General features: G+C 49.7%; 1 protein-coding gene and 1 non-coding gene across 5 annotated transcripts in view; both read right to left on the bottom strand.

Annotated features, from left to right (window-relative positions):
• Positions 1-15977, bottom strand: part of DOP1B (DOP1 leucine zipper like protein B) — a 103735-nt gene that overhangs the window by 23502 nt on the left and 64256 nt on the right. For all 4 annotated transcript variants that reach the window (XR_005527738.1, XM_039228463.1, XM_039228468.1 and 1 more), the window contains 8 exons: positions 14475-14627; positions 13694-13794; positions 12342-12532; positions 7260-8886; positions 6674-6785; positions 5855-6043; positions 4442-4564; positions 2586-2720 (listed from right to left, as the gene is read on the bottom strand). Coding sequence is in view for 3 of the 4 variants with exons in the window: in XM_039228463.1 (XP_039084394.1) it covers positions 2586-2720; positions 4442-4564; positions 5855-6043; positions 6674-6785; positions 7260-8886; positions 12342-12532; positions 13694-13794; positions 14475-14627 (2631 nt within the window). In the remaining variant the exon portion in view is untranslated. The remainder of the gene's footprint in view (positions 1-2585; positions 2721-4441; positions 4565-5854; positions 6044-6673; positions 6786-7259; positions 8887-12341; positions 12533-13693; positions 13795-14474; positions 14628-15977) is intronic.
• On the bottom strand, positions 611-739 carry LOC120230423. The gene has a single exon (XR_005528013.1). It is a non-coding gene; the product is annotated as a small nucleolar RNA SNORA7 (small nucleolar RNA).

Below are 15977 nucleotides of genomic sequence, written 5' to 3'. Positions count from 1 at the left end.
CACTTCTGACAACACTACTCTGCTTTCGGTCTACACAACTGGCTGCTCTAGGGACCTCCTATAAGCGGAACCCTTTAACATTTGTGTTTCTGTGACTGCCTTCACTCAACACGTCCTCAAGTCTCATCTGTGTTGCAGATGTCAGAATTAACTTCCTTTCTAAGGCGGAGTAATACTCCATCGCATGGATGCACCTGACTTTGTTTATCCGATCACTCATCGATGGATACCTGGGGCACTTCTGCCTTCTCATGACGGTGAGTAATGCTATTATAAACACTGGTGTACAACAAATACCTGTTTGAATAAAACTATATATGTATTTTTTATTATATATGTTTTTTAATGTTTACTTTTGAGAGAAAGAGAGCACATGTGTGAGCACTGGGGGAGGGGCAGAGAGAGAGAGGGAGACACAGAATCCCAAGTAGGTTCCAGGCCCTGAGCTGTCAGCACAGAGCCTGATATGGGGCTCAAACTCATGGACCATGAGATCTTGACCTGAACCGAAGTTGGACACTTAACTGACTGAGCCACCCAGGTGCCCTTTTTTTTTTTTTTTTTTAGTAAAACTATACTTTTATTTTTATTTTTATTTTTTTTTCTTGAACACTGTTGCAAAGTGTCCTCCAATCTCCAGCTACTGAGGAAGCTGGGAACCTCTGCCAGGCTTGCTTTCCCTCCTGTCTCCAAAGCTGGCAGAATATGAACCACTCTCTAGACACGATCCTGGGAGGTCAAAACTATATTTTTAAATAATCACTGGGGCGCCTGGGTGGCTCAGTCGGTTGAGCATCCAACTTCAGCTCAGGTCATGATCTCATTGTCCATGAGTTCGAGCTTCGCGTTGGGCTCTGTGCTGACAGCTCAGAGTTTGGAGCCTGCTTCAGATTCTGTGTCTCCCTCTCTCTCTCTTTCTTCCCATCCCCTGCTCATACTCTGTCTCCCTCTCTCAAAATATTGACATTAAAAAAATTTTTTAAAAATCACTTTGTCCATTCCACTAGTTTCCGTTTAGGTAATTATTCTTGTATTTTTCCTAATAATTCTATATTACTTGATAGAATGTAATTATTTCAAGGTTGAAGTAAATCCCTGCTTTCTATCAGACTAAAAACAAAACAGCTCCTACACTTTCAATGAGGTGCCCTGCTTTGGTAAAAACAAACACCTCTGGGGTGCCTGGTTGGCTTAGTCAATGGAGCATCGACTCTTGTTCTTAGGGTTGTGAGTTCAAGCCCCATGTTAGGTGTAGAGTTTACTTAAAAATAAAATTTTCCCAAAAAATAAAAATAAAAAAGCTCTAAGGGCATATAAATGTTAAACCTCAAAGTCTGCTCTGTTTCAAAACCACTGCAGCGAGGACTCCTCGCCTGCGACGCAGAAATGGCGCGCGGAACTACAGGAGCTTCCTGGCACCATCTTAGCACTCCACGGGCCACTGCAGCCACAGGCACCTCTTCCTTCTCGGAATGCCTCACATGAGTCCTGTCCTCTGCCCCATCTTTTTTTTCTTGTGTATAAAAATTACCAAAGTCTGAACTCTGGTCAGAGCTCTCTTCTTGACTAGGCCTCTGCTTTGGCCTATGAGGACTGACTTTCCGCAGAAATGACTCCGTCCATCCCCCACACTATCCTGAACAAACACGACCATGGTTTTGAGCAGCTCAAGGTGGTGTCTCTCAGGTCATGATCCCAGCCCCCTTAAAACGCCTGCCCAAGAGAGCTCAAGGCTGCCAAAACGATTGGCCATTTGCTCAGTCAGCACCCAACAGGCTCCTTCCTGACCTTTCCTCTCAGAGCATTTATTAAATGTAGCTATAAATCCTTCCTCTGTCCTTTGAGATGTACATGCATTTCCTACAACAGGAGTGTCTTTCTCAAGGGCCTGGGAACCATCCTCTGGAATACGGCCATTAAGACAGACAGGACCCTTGCATCCCAGTCTCTGGGGGTACAGGAGCCTACCTTCCATGAGCATCAGTCAGCAAACCCACAGCCTTCTCACAATAACCGACTCCTTTCCCCTGGGGAGCTTTTTGTAATTTTCTACTCTCCTGGCTTTGCTGGAGGTCTTGCTCCTTCACCCTTCCTACTCCCCCCACCTGCCGGTTAAGGTACTCTGTAGTACCTCTGCACAAACCGGAACTGAGGCTGGCTCTCTCCCCAGCACAGGAGCTACAGAACAGAAGTTGATCTTTACCACCTCTAACTAGTGTCTGGCTCAGCTTCTCTTTGACGCCTCTTAGGCGGCAAGTTCCTTGAGACAAGTGTCATTTCCTCTTCCTAAAGGTTTTGTTCAACTTGACACACTGCAGGGACTCAGAAGGAACCCACTCCTGGGCAGCGCGTGCCGCAGCAGGGAGGGAACGATGAAAGATGGTCTCTGCGCTCTGGTGGTTCCCACCTTCAAACAGGTGCACACTTCACGTGGCCTCGCCCAAGCCCAGCAGAATTCCTCCGTCCCACCCCCCAGGGCATCCTAGCTGCTCCTACGCCTTCTGCTTCCCTCCCAAACACCACTTATAAGACATGGAGATAGAAGGGCACCACGCATCCATCTGGGAGATCCCCACGCTCCTGACCTCATCGCCTCGGATTTGCGGCGGCCTCTTCACCACCTCCTTTGCCAGGTGCAGCACTGTGTCCGTCTGCAGGGTGCTGAGCGCACAAATCAGGTCGACGAGGGTCAGCTGGGATGCACTTGCCTCCGGGACAATCTGCCGAGGAAAAAAATGGTTCCCTTAAAGCTCTTTTAAAGAGAAAACAAACACAAGAACGATGCACAGAAAGTATTCTGTAACAGCTGACCCCGGAGAAAGAGCTCTAATCTTTTAAATAAATATCTAAACAAAAACTGGGTAAAGGACTCTCTTGGGGGAGACAAAGAGTGACCTAAGAATTTAATCACCGTGACGTAATCAGCATCTGACATATATCAGGAATAACAGGTGCAGTCGATGAGGGGGCAGTGACGTTGGTACGTGTGAGCTTAGAAAGCATCTATTTTTTTAATCTCTACATCTATTGTGGGGCTTGAACTCACAACCCTGAGATCAAGAGTCATGTGCTCCACCAACTGGGTCAGCCAGGCGCCCCTGAGAGAGCATTTTAGAAGCAGATACACTTAATCGAAGGAAGCAGGCTGACACTGACAGACAGCCCTACAAGTATGAGGACGGTAAAAGAAAAACCAGATAAATCAGGTTATTTTTAGTTGGCCTTGGTGGGAAAGCCCTGGGATGGAAAATACATCTTTATTTTTTAAATGTAGGGCATGAATTCAGGGCTTGAACTCATGACTCTGAGATCAAGACCTGAGCTGAGAATCAAGTTGGATGCTCAACCAACTGAGCCACCCAGGTGCCCCAGGAGATACATTTTTGATGACCAGAGTCTGCATCTTGTGGTCATATGCACTTGGAAGGATCAGATCTGCCACCAGTGAAGACCCCGCAGGTGCTAAGCAGGGTGGCCTGGGCCACCAACCTCTCATGCCTCCTCAGGGAACAGAAGCCTGTGTTGGACACTGAGATAGTTTCCAGGGAGTGGGAAAGACCCTCTGAGGGAGGCATGAGGTAGGAACCTAGATGGCCAAGAGAAAACAAAGGAAGAGGCATGTGTTGGTTTTGCAGAAATGAACCAAGCCCCTGGAGCTGCGTGATAGACCAGTCAGTGGATAATAAATGGATGGAATGTGAAATGAAATTACCTTTGGGAACCGAATGTGAAGATTTGAATGGGGTATAAATTTTTTTAAGTGCTATTTTTATAAATTAAAAAGCCTGTGGGTCCTAGGTGATAATGATGTGTCACAGTAGGGTCCTGACTGTAACAAACATACCACTTTGGGGGGAGGTGTTGATAATGGGGGATACCGTATGTGTAGGACAGGGGGTATTGGGGAGATCTCTGTACTTTCTCCTCAATTTTGCTGTGAACCTAAGACAACTCTTAAAAAAAGTAAAGTATTTTATGGTTAATAAAAATCTATAAGGGGGACGCCTGGGTGGCTCAGTTGGTTAAGTGTCCGACTCTTGATCTTGGCTCAGGTCATCTCTTGGTTCGTGAGTTTAAGCCCTGTGTCAGGCCCTGTGCCGACAGCGTGGAGCCTGCTTGGGATTCTCTGTCTCCCTCTCTCTTTTTCCCTCCCCTGCTTGCTCAGACGTGCTCTCTCTCTCTCTTAAAATAAATAATCTTTAAAAAATAATAAAAAGAAGTATTCTATATTCATTACAGAGAGATCCGAAAGCAGAAGCCAGGGGTAGCTCCCCGACCCAGCTCCAGACCCAGCTGGAGTGACACGCTTGTGTCATTGACACATTTCAAGCAGTAAAACCACTTCAAGTGGTTTCCTGAGCCGGCCTTTAATGCCACCGTCGCTTACATGCGACGCTGGTGTTCCTGGCAGAGCGAGTCTAATACAAGTTTTAAACTCTACCTTCATCTTACTGAGGCGTTTAACCTTCTTCCTGCTCCACACTGCTGCCACAGCGGCTGTTAACTGAACTCCCAGATGCGCAGTCAAGGGGTTCAAGAAGTCTAAAATTTTTTGTCGTATGGTCTAGAACGTGGGGAAAAAAGAAGAGTTATGGCAGAGTGGGGCTGGGGCCACCGCGCAGCGCCTGTAACCCCAGGAGTGGACGCCTGCGAGCCGGCCTTGGGGAGGCTGCCCCGCAACCCCAGGCGCAGTAAGGTTCCCTGGTCACATGCCATCAGAACATCCTGTGTTTCCTTGTACCACTTCTCGTCATTCCTTTTGAACTGGTGGTTAACAGCTGTCTGTCAGGAGGGCAGGGACTTCCTCCTCTTGCCCACCGGTGTATAAACAAGGCCCAGTACACAGCCGCAGGCACGCCAATATGTGTTGGATGAAGTTACTGAGCACTTACTACGTCCCTGTGCCTATAGTTAGTATCACTTTAGATACAACGAGCACGTGAGGGAGATGTCCTCCTTCTTGGGTCCTGGGTCCAGCCTCAGCGCCGCCTTCTCAGATGTAACACTGCCTGCAAAGCACTCACTCTCTCTGCACCACAGTGTTTTTGTTCCTAATCTGGGACTAGTAAGAGCACCTACCTCATATGTGAGGGCTAGATCTGCCAATAAATGTACAGCACTTTGGATGATGGGTGCTTCCCACCTAAGAAACTCCAGCATAGCAAGGGCAGTGAACTTCCCCAAGGTCCCAGAGTGGCTGAGCAGAGAGCTGAACCCAGGCTGCCCAGCTTCCCGTGCTCTGAACTGGTCCACCCAGCCCAGGCCTCCAGATGCCTGAGTGAGCCCAGAGGCCACACCTGGCCGTGGGTGGTCAGCGGACATGAGACACACCAGATAATTCCAAGCTGCCACACCTGGCAGACAGAGACTGAGCCATGTGCCCAGATGCTTCGAAGGCAGAGACTTGTCAGAAGTGGGGGAGAGCTCAGTAAACTAGAAATATTATGGGCTTTGCATTTCTGGTTTAGTGAAAAGCTCAGAGACACCCTAACATTCTGCCTTGATGTGCCCGTGTGTCCAAGGCAGCACTAAAAGCAGGACATAAGAGACAAGCTGTGTTACAGAAATGCTTGAGAACAACACGAAAGATCTTTAAACCCCTAGAAACTTCTAGTTTAAAAAAAAGCAGTGAAAGGAAAAAAAAAAACAGGTTAAAAACTCACAAAGCCTTTTCTCCAGGAATAGGAAAGTTATTCTAACAAACTAACTAACTGGAGGTTTCTATTTCCGACTTATGCCTGACTTGGGTTTCACAGAGCACACACCGTTTGATTATCTACGTACATATTCCTGCACATACTTATTTTTGGTAGGACAACACAAAAGAAATAAACCACAGAGGAAGTGCTCTCACTTTGGTGGTTTTAAAGTAAACGGAAGAGGATCCCTTCGTGGCTCCAAGGAGATCGACAGGTCTCTTGTGAGTCTCCTCCTTTCTGAGAACATTCCAGAGAAGGGCCATGGTGTTAACGATTCGAGGCAACTCTTCCAGGATGGCATTCTTGGCATTTTTCAAATTGGTAGGATCGCTTGCAGCAGTGGTCTGAAAATTGGAAATGAACACGAGTGTCGGCTGCGTGTGTGGCAGCCGTGCCCTTCCCACGAGGCCAAGGCGCCAGCGGGATGGGAGTCTGGGCCGCAGCACTCACGTCTCTGACAAGTCCCACGTGCGGGGGCCTGGAAGCAAAATGCTTCCCTGTGCGTTTCCACCCACAGCCTTCTTTCTAAGAGGCGCCCCTGGGAGTCTGAAGCTCCACGTTACAGGCTCCTGAGGTCATTTGGCCAAAGCAGTAGCTGCGTTCTAAAATTTTAATCCCCAACAGGACAGAGCAACTCACAGCTAAAATGGCTTCAGACTGCGGATTTCACAAAGGCCATGAGGTCAAGTAAAAAATATGTGCCAAAGAGAGGACACTTTATCCCATTTGGTTACTGATCTAAGAACAGGCACTGGGAAGGAGCCCCAGGGAGCGCCAGAAGAACAAAACTACCCTTGTTGACTTTTACTCGGCCTTGTGCGCGCGTATTTGCATACATGCTTCAGCTGCAAGCATACGTTTGCGTACATATTTTCATTACTCACACGTGCACATTTCTTATTTGAACCAGTCACAACCCAACGAAGACACAACAATACAAGAAAATTGCCTCGAACTCAGGGGAAAAGATTTACCTTTTTATTTTGGTTGGGTTGTTCCAAAAGACAAAAGTGAGTAATGGTGGTCAGGCCTTCCAGAAGAGTGAGTGGATAATCCGGTGAAATGTTTTCCCTCTTGGAGGTTATGCTTTGGTGAAGAAATGAGAAACTCATTTTGAGAATTTTTAAAAACGGGGCTGTAACGTTTTTAATCCTACCTAGAAATGCACAAATCAGACAGCAGTACCTTAAATAAACTGGGGCCCTCATACTGAAATAGTTATAATAACGATGGGCATCTTTTGTGCTATTTTACGTTCATACGGTCACTCCGGAAAAACGTTTTCAGATGTTCTAGAATTTCTATGAAGGTGATGCATGTTTTTAGTTCTGTTTTGCAACAACATTGGAGAGTGATGGCGCTACTCAGCTGGGCTGGGTATCTGCGCAGAATAAAATATAAAGGACGGGAGCATTTCGTTCCTAGGTGCCCCTCCTGGCAACACCAGATAGGTGGCTGATTAGGTGGAAATTATTCTCTGACTGGCTTCTATGGCAAATCAGTCATCCTCACCAAAAGTGTCACTAGGGCAATAACGGTGTACCAAAGGGTTCGCCATACCTGATGGAGAACTTCACAGATTCACTTTCATACTGCTTGACTAGCTCGTCCAAATTTTTGCAAATCTGGACGAGGAACGGTGTCACCGTCCAGCCCAGGGACTTCCCGAAGTACGGCAAGGAGTGCGTGACCAAGCTCACCCAGGCCGGGTGCATGCCGTAGCCGTAGGCGGGCTGCAGCCCCCTCACCACGGCGGACACCAGCAGCCCCTGGGAGGTGAGCGGGTGGGGCTGCACGTACTGCAGGGCGCTGATGGCCTGCTGGAAGTCCAGGGCTTTCCGCCACTCCCGGGACAGTTCGGGCTGATTTTCGGCCTCCTCTTGGACCTGGCCCAGGTGATGTTCCAGGACGATCAGCACCTGCAGGAGCTTCAGCAACTCGATCTGCAGGGGGTGCTCACTCCAGATCTGATCCTGGCCCAGGTTGATGAGGCTCTCCTCGAAGAGGCTCTCCTCCTGCGGGGCCCGGCCTCGCTCGCCGGTGGCCAGGCCGTAGCGCTTCTGGCTGGTGTACATGGATGCCGAGAGAGAAAGCAGGACAAACTCCTGAACTTTGCACCTCTGCAGCAAGCTGTGAATGAACTCCACGTGCTTCCCCTCGGCCGACTTAGCCACGGAGACCAGCTGCGTCATTATCCGAATCAAAACCTCCACGCTCTTGACCTGCACGTCCCGGTTGCCGAGGAGGTCTCGGTGGGAGACCTTCAGGTAACAAGGGTAATAGCTGCGCAGGAAACTGAGGCACAGGTAGGTGAGGAGCTCGATCAGCACGGAGTGCGGACACACACTGGGAGACTGGGTCTGGAGCTTCCCGTAGAAACTCTGGCCGACGAGGGCCTCCTGGTGGCGAGTGAGGAGGTTGGAGATGAGGTTGAGGTGCGCGGTGGAGCTGGTGTCCATGCTGGTCCTGGACACCGCCTCGATAAACTCCTTGGGGTTGGTCTTGAGCACGGCCTCTAACACGGAGAAGGCATACAGAACCCTCCGGGAGTCGTAGGGCTGCAGGTACAGCAGAATGTGCTTGAACAAGGCCTCGATGGTCTCCTGCCTCTCCCGCCGCTGCTTCAGCAGCCGGGACGCGCTGAGGGCCTGGAGCTCCAGGTCGGCCTCCTCGTCGCTGGAGAATGACTCGGAAGCCTGGGTCTTGTCCGAGTCCACGCGCACCAGGCTCAACCTGGCAGCGGGCCTAGGGCTTTCCTGGAAGGCGGCCAGGAAGGCCGAGCGCTTGGGGTAGGCCCTGCCCCCCCTGGGGATGGGCGCGCAGCAGTTCTCCTCGTGGCTCAGCTCCTGCGGGTCGTGGGAGGGGGAAGAAAAGGAGGACGTGTTCTCACTGTCCGTGTGGGCGGAGCCCGTGTCCGCGGACTCCGTGTGCTCGCTGCTGTCCACGGTGCTGCAGGTGGGCCCGTCGGGAAGGTCCACGTAGTCGGGAAGGTCGTCCTCGCTCAGCTCGCTTCCCAGGGGGCACTTCTCTGGTTCCTTCTCCACCTCGGCCCAGATGGCCTCGCGGTCAACGGTGGTGAGCTGGCTCAGAGGCACACCTTCTTCCGAGCTGCCTTCCTGGAGCTCGGCCCCTCCCCCTGCCTCTTTGAAGGGCGTCTTCTGCCTGTGAAACCAACGATGCAAGTCTTCTGGAAATTACAAAATGACAAATGACTTCAGAACAGAAGGGGCGGCTATGATATGTTAGTCCTAGAATGATCTTTATATTAAAGCTAGACAGAAAGATCAATGTTAATAAAATTCCCCCCAAACACTATAACCGCGGAGTCTACATTGTATTATGGACAAAAGGCAGGCAAATAGAAGTGAACAGGTCACAACTTTCACAGGGAGGGTGAGTTTTAAAAATGCGTGTTATTTTGTTCCAGGAGTTTCCTTTCAAGAAATGTATCCTACAGAAATGTCAGCAAAAGGTTTTCAAAGCTGTCGGGGTGTTCATCAGATGGTCACGTGTGAAGATAAACTGGGAAGCCGACAAAACATGCAGAGACTAGGAAAAATCTCAGCGCCCGCCAGCAGTGGAGTGCTACTTGGGTTTTTAAAAGATGGATCTGTGGGTACTGATATGGAGCAGTGTGCAGGATATATTATGTGAAAAAAGAAAAATCAAGGGGCGCCTGGATGGCTCAGTCAGTTAAGCGACCGTTCAACCCTTGGTTGTGGCTCAGGTCATAATCTTGGGGCTTCATGGCAGCGCAGAGCCTGCTTGGGATTCTTTCTCTCTCTCTCTCTCTCTCTCTCCCCCTTTCTGCCACTTCCCCACTGGCCCTGTCTCTCACTCAAAATAAACTTAAAAAAAAAAAAAAGAAGAAAAATCAAGCTGCAGAATCAGGCTGTAGTGAATGACCTTATTTAGGAGACAGCATCTACAATACACAGCTTTTAAAAGATCTAGAGGACTATCTACCAAACTATCTGTACTTAGCTCTATTAGCATTTCAAGGGACTTTCATGTGTGTTTCTACTTCAATTTTTAAAATAAGAATGTTAGCACTCTACAGTCAGAAAATATCCACTACTTTAAGATATTCAGGGTCTTAAGGCACCTGGGTGGCTCGGTCTGTTAAGCGTCTTACTCTTGATGTCGGCTCAGGTCGTGATCTCACGGTTCATGGGACGGAGCCCTGTGTCGGGCTCTGCATTGACAGTGCAGAGCCTGCTTGGGATTCTCTGTCTCCCTCTCTCTCTCTGCCCCTCCCCTACTTGTGCATATGCACACACATTCTCTCTCAAAATAAAACAAAATAAAAAAATAAATAAAATACAATATAACAGTCCATCTCTTTAAAAAGGAACAACAGCCAGAAAGAAGTCTTTGGTATGTACCACCAAACCATCTTAATACACAGCTCTTAGCAAATCTATTCCATGAACATTAAACAGGATTAGGGAAGGAGGAAGAGTAAGACAGAAATAGATGAGCTGCCTGATGCTCTGTCTTCAAAATAGAGTTCTACGCAGTTACACGGATGGGGTGGGGAGCAAGCACTACACTTCTAGTTCCTTCCAGGGGAAGGGCATGGCAGGGAAAAGATATTTTCTCTTACTAGGAAGGTTGCAGCAAACATGGGCTAGAGGAGGCAACAGGAAGTGCCATGTGACTTTTATTTACTCTTTTAGAGAGAGAGAGAGAGAGAGCGCGCACGCACAAGAGCACAAGTGGGAGAGGGGCAGAGAGAGAGAGGGAGCCACAGAATCCGAAGCAGGCTCCAGGCTCTGAGCTGTCAGCACAGAGCCCGACGCGGGACTTGAACTCATGAGCTGTGAGATCGTGACCTGAGCCAAAGTCGGAGGCTTAACCGACTGAGCCACCCAGGCGCCCCAGTACGTGTGACTTTTAAAACCAGCACACATAGCATTAGAACTTTTAAATTTTTTAAAAAATTTAACTCCAAGTTGGTTAACATATAGTGTAATAATGATTTCAGGAAGAGAAATGTAGTGTAGTGCAGTGTAGCGATCCATCACTTACACACAACAAACACCCAGTGCTCACCCCAAAAGGTGTTCTCCCTAATGCCCCTCACCCCTTAGCCCTTCCCCCAACCCAGCATCCCACCAGCAACCCTCAGTTTGTTGTCTCTAAGAGACTCTTATGGTTTGTCTCCCTCTCTGTTTTTATCTTATTTTTGCTTCGCTTCCCTTATAGAACTTTCTTTGTCACACAAAGGAACACTAAAAAATGTAGCTGCCATTAATGACAGCCAAGCTTTCAAGAAGATGCTTTAGTTTATACTTTCTCATAATATGGAATAGTAAAAGGGCTCGTCTTTGAGGAGGCAGCCAGCTTTCCTTCCTGCAGGAAAAGGAGAGGTTATGGTTTTAGGCAGGGAACCTTGCAGAGTGCAGAAGCCATCTCAGAAATCGCTGCTTATGCAGGTGTGAGGCTGCTTTTTCTCCGTAAGATAAGACTGGTGCAAACAGAGTATTTACAGCCCAGCGAGCTAACCCAAAGCTTGCAAACCCACTGCTTAGAAAGCTGCAGGAAGTCATAAAATACACCTATTGTGGGAAGTTATGTTAGTTCATAAACTGTGCCAGGAACTAACCACACAAATGTACTACACTCATCAGGTTCATTTCAGCCTTTCTTTTCTTCTTCCTACCTATTTGCTGTTAAACTTGTGCTAAAGATGCCTCTGGAAGTTTTTTTAGAACTCAAAGGCTTATTTCTTCTGCATTTCTGATTGTATATTCACAGAATTTATAGCTGGAAAGAACCTTAGAGAGCAGACAAAAAAATGGATAAATAGAAACCATTGTGGTTTTTGTGGTATCTTACCATGTGGTTGAAGGTTCACAAATAAAAGCCATTTTCTAGATAGATACAATGGACCAGATTACATGCAGATTACATGCAAATTTCAACCTCTCACCTTTCCTAGCTGGAGGCCACCTAAACTACCCCTAGCTCTTATTAGGGATCTGGAGAGAAGTGCCAGCCTAGCCTCCTCAACCTTAACTTCCTGCTGGGCACTGAACTGTGACTCCTAAGTGAAAGCATTGGCTTGGGAAGACATTGGTGTGGATGGCCGTTATTTTTTCCTCCTATCTTAGGTGCACTTGAACTTTTCATTAGCAAAAGAATTAAAAAATCAGCTATTTTTTTTAATGTTTATTTATTTTTGAGGGAGGGGAGGGGCAGAGAGCGAGGGAGACAGAATCCGAAGCAGCTCCAGGCTCTGAGCTGTCAGTGCAGAGCCCAGAGCCCGATGTGGGCCTTGAACTCCCAAATTGTGATATCATGACCTGAGCTGAAGTCAGACACTTATCTGCCTGAGCCACCTAGGCGCCCCCTCAGTTCCTTTTTATTGGGATGTAGGTTGCTAAAAATTTCTTTTTTTTTTTTTATTAAAAAATCTGATTTTTCAGTGAAAACAACAAGTGCACCCCATAGTAGTTCTACATGCTGGTTAATCTGCTCCTTAAACTTTAAAAGTCTTCACAGCTTTCCAAAGTACCCTCACACCCTTTCAACCTAACGAAACCGCCGAGTGCAGCTAAGGAACTTGGCTATTGCCACCGGCAGCCGGGGCTTGGGCCACCCCTTCCTCCCAGCCAGGCCCAGGGACCCCGGGCTCACCTGCTGAGTTCTCCTGCTTGAGGCAGTGGATGGAGGTCCTCTGGGTCTTGGGCTGGAGGAGGAGCAGGAGCATGGGCTCCAGGATGCGCGCTACGTCACCCAGGGAGAGTGCCCGCACCAGCCAGCCCTGCGCGGCCGCGCTGATGGCGCCGTCCGTGCACGCCAGGCTGTCCAGCACGACGAACAGGGACCTGTGGGTGGGAAGGGCACTATCGAGTCAGCATTCGGTGACCCCGTGCACCAGGATGCCCATGGGGAGCTTCACCCAAACTGGGTTTAGAGACCCATGCAGACTGGGCGCCCGGGGGGCTCAGTCAGTTGAGTGTCTGACTTTGGCTCAGGTCATGATATCACAGTTCATGAGTTCAAGCCCTGCATCAGCTCTGTGCTGACAGCTCGGAGCCTGGAGCCTGGTTTCTGTGTTCCCTCCCCGCTCTGCCTCTCCCATGCTCATGCTCTGTCTCTCTCTGCTTCTCAACAATAAATGTTAAACAGCAAAAAAAAAAAAAAAAAAAAAAAGAACCACGCAGACAAAGGCCAGGGGATTTCCACCTTGGCTTCACACTGGAATTTCTGGGGGAGCTTTTAAAATCCTGATGCCCAGGCTGCATCCCAGATTGGTTACATCGACTGGGGTGGGCAGCCAGCCCCAGAATCAGCTGGCATCCCTTAAGCTGGGCGCCTGGCCCCAAACCTAGTTTTGGAAACAAGAAAGGGGATTTTTAAATTTTGTTTTTTAAGTTTATTTATTCACTCTAGCAGAGAGGGGGAGAGAGAGAAAGAGCACAAGCATGGGAGGGGCAGAGAGAGAGGGAGAGAGAATCCCAAGCAGCTCTGCACTGTCAGTGCAAAGCCTGACACGGGGCTTGAACTCACGAACCAATGAGATCATCAACTGAGCTGAAGGCAGCCACTTAACCGAATGAGCCCCCCAGAAGGCCTGAGGAAGGCTATTAAAAAAAAAAAAAAGTGCACTAGATTGTACTGCACGAAAGTTCACATCTCACAAACACAGTTGACAACACTGCGAGTGTAAACACGCAGAGTAGCTAACCGCCTGGTTCCAGACCCAGACTGCTCCCGGCCCTACAGAGGTCCCCTCGTGAGGCGTGTTCTCAAAGCTCTGCTGGTGATTCTGATGCACGCTGGGCTTCCTCCCCCAGGACCAAAGTGAGAACACTCCCACCACGCACTCACATATGCCTGGCCTGAATTCACTTGCGGGATCGTTGGGGATTGTTTGCTGTGCATCCAGAACATGAGGTCACATTCTCCATCCCACAGCCCCCACTCCCCAGCCGCACACAAGCGTCCTGCGCGTTCAGAGTAACTGCCCACGAGGACCGCCTTACCTGTCCAGGGAGCGGTTGTGAGATGTCACCCGACTGCCTGGCGTCTCTCTCGTCAGGTGCCAGATGACGGAGAACCTAAACAGAGCCTCCAGTCTTGTCCCCTTGACGAGGAAACAAACGGGAGTTAGGCACCTAGTTTCCTAAGAGCACGCTGTCCGCAGCCAGCGAACACAGCCGCGTAACAAACAGCTCAGAGGGATGGCAGGAATGTGGGCAGAGGCGCTGGGCTCCCAGAGTGCCTGGGCTGCGACCTGGACGGTGGGGGACCTGCCTCCTCTGCTCCTTGCTCACTGTGTCAGCGTGCACAGTCAGACGCCACGTTAGCCCACATCCAGGGTCACAACTGGACCTGTGGTTGAAGATCACAAGATCTTTGTGGATGTGCCAGGCCCAAGTGGCTTAGAGAACAAGGACACAACTTGACTGCAAAGGACGGCCCGGGCCTAAAAGGGCGATGCGTTCTCTATGACTGCCTACTTCCCCGGCAGCTCCAGAGCCCGTGAGAACCCACAGCTCCTGCAAACATCGCCGGAGTTGGGGTAGGTTTCCCTGGTGAGCCTTCACATGGACACAACCCTTGTTCTCAGGACTCTAAGAAGGGGTGCCTTGTGCTTCTGAGGGCCCCCCAATCCCGAGATTCTGGGACACCTGTTGGTTGATCAGGAATGCCCACTGAGCCCCGGAATGACTGTGTATGTGTAAGTCCGCCTCAGGCACATGCAGTGAAGGGTGGCCTGGCATTGGGATCATAGGACAGAGACTACAGGCTGCCACGACTGACCTTGTCAGGGTCCAGGAGGGCATGGCAGATGATGTCCTCGCAGATGCTGGCCGTCGGGGCCAGGCAGTGCAGCCGGTAGAACAACTCTACACAGGTGACGTGATGCTCCCGGGTCTCCTTGTTCAGCTGATTCCAAAGCACACGAGCCACCCTCTGGGACAGGAGGGAGACTGTGAGAACACAGGCACCACCCACATTTCTTCTTTGTGCCAGTCCAGTGCCAGCCCCAAGGACCCGGCTTCCACCTATACTTGCTACGTGAGAATCCTTAATATACAAAGAATTACCATGAATGAACAAAACAAAGCAAAGCAAACCCCAAACCAAACTAAAACCCCAGCAGGTAATGTGACAGGCTACACTTGAAGCTTTCTCTACATCCACCCAGGGGCTCAAACTCATGACCCTGGTATTAGGAGTCACAGGCTCGGGGCGCCTGGGTGGCTTAGTTGGTTAAGCGTCCGACTTTCGCTTAGGTCATGATCTTGCGGTTCGTGGGTTCGAGCCCCGCGTCGGGCTCTGTGCTGACTGCCAGCTCAGAGCCTGGAGCCTGTTTCAGTCTGTGTCTCCCTCTCTCTCTGACCCTCCCCTGTTCACGCTGTCTCTCTCTCTCCTAGAAATAAATAAAAAAACATTAAAAAAAAAAAAAAAGAGTCACAAGCTCTACTAAGCCAGCAAGGCACCCCAAACCATTCCTTTCATTGAATTAAAAAAACTTTTTTAACATTTTAATGTGAGAGACAGAGGGGCGGGGGGCGGGGGGAAGGCCAGAGAGAGAGAGACAGACAGACAGAATCGGAAGCAGGCTCCAGGCTGTCAGCACAGAGCCCAATGGGCTCGAAGCCATGAAATGTGAGATCATGAACTGAGCCAAAGTCGAACACTTAACCAAATGAGCCACCCAGCACCCTGTTCTTTTCATTTTTTAAGTAAGCTCTATGCCCACTGTAGGGCTTGAACTCATGGTCCTGGCATCAGGAGTTGTAGGCTCTATCGACTGGGCCAGCCAGGCGCCCCTTCAAACTTGGAGGCTTCTGAGCAGCTAAGAACACTGCAGCTCTTACCTAAACCTCATTACTTTCTGAGAGAAATCAGCTGGAAGCAGGAACCTACTGGCTGACGTATCCATTTGACCAGCACACTTGATGAAGCCTAACTATGTGCTGGCAGCGTGGTGACTCGCAGTGGTCACCGGTCTTGAGGAGACACTCACAGCACCTTCCCTACCACCTGTGGTTGGCTCAAATTGGTCACCACACGGTACTGATGAGCATCGTGGCTTTCGTGGTATAATCTCCACAAACCTGCCTGTTCCCATTCCTGCACACAGTGCCGCGGCGGACGCTCAGCTCACTTCCAGGACACAAATCACACCCCAAATCAGGTCGTCTGTCTCCTCAGCCCTGATCTGAGCTCTTTAAACCTGCGGGGGCTGCACCTGGCTGCAGCCCCTCCCGAAATTCCAGGGAGCACCAGTGAAATTCCAGGGAGCACCAGCGGGGT

This window comes from Hyaena hyaena, unplaced genomic scaffold (assembly GCF_003009895.1).
Source record: "Hyaena hyaena isolate Hyena2069 unplaced genomic scaffold, ASM300989v1 scaffold_2, whole genome shotgun sequence".
Classification (NCBI taxonomy): Eukaryota; Metazoa; Chordata; class Mammalia; order Carnivora; family Hyaenidae; genus Hyaena; species Hyaena hyaena.
This window is presented reverse-complemented; position numbering and strand designations above follow the sequence as displayed.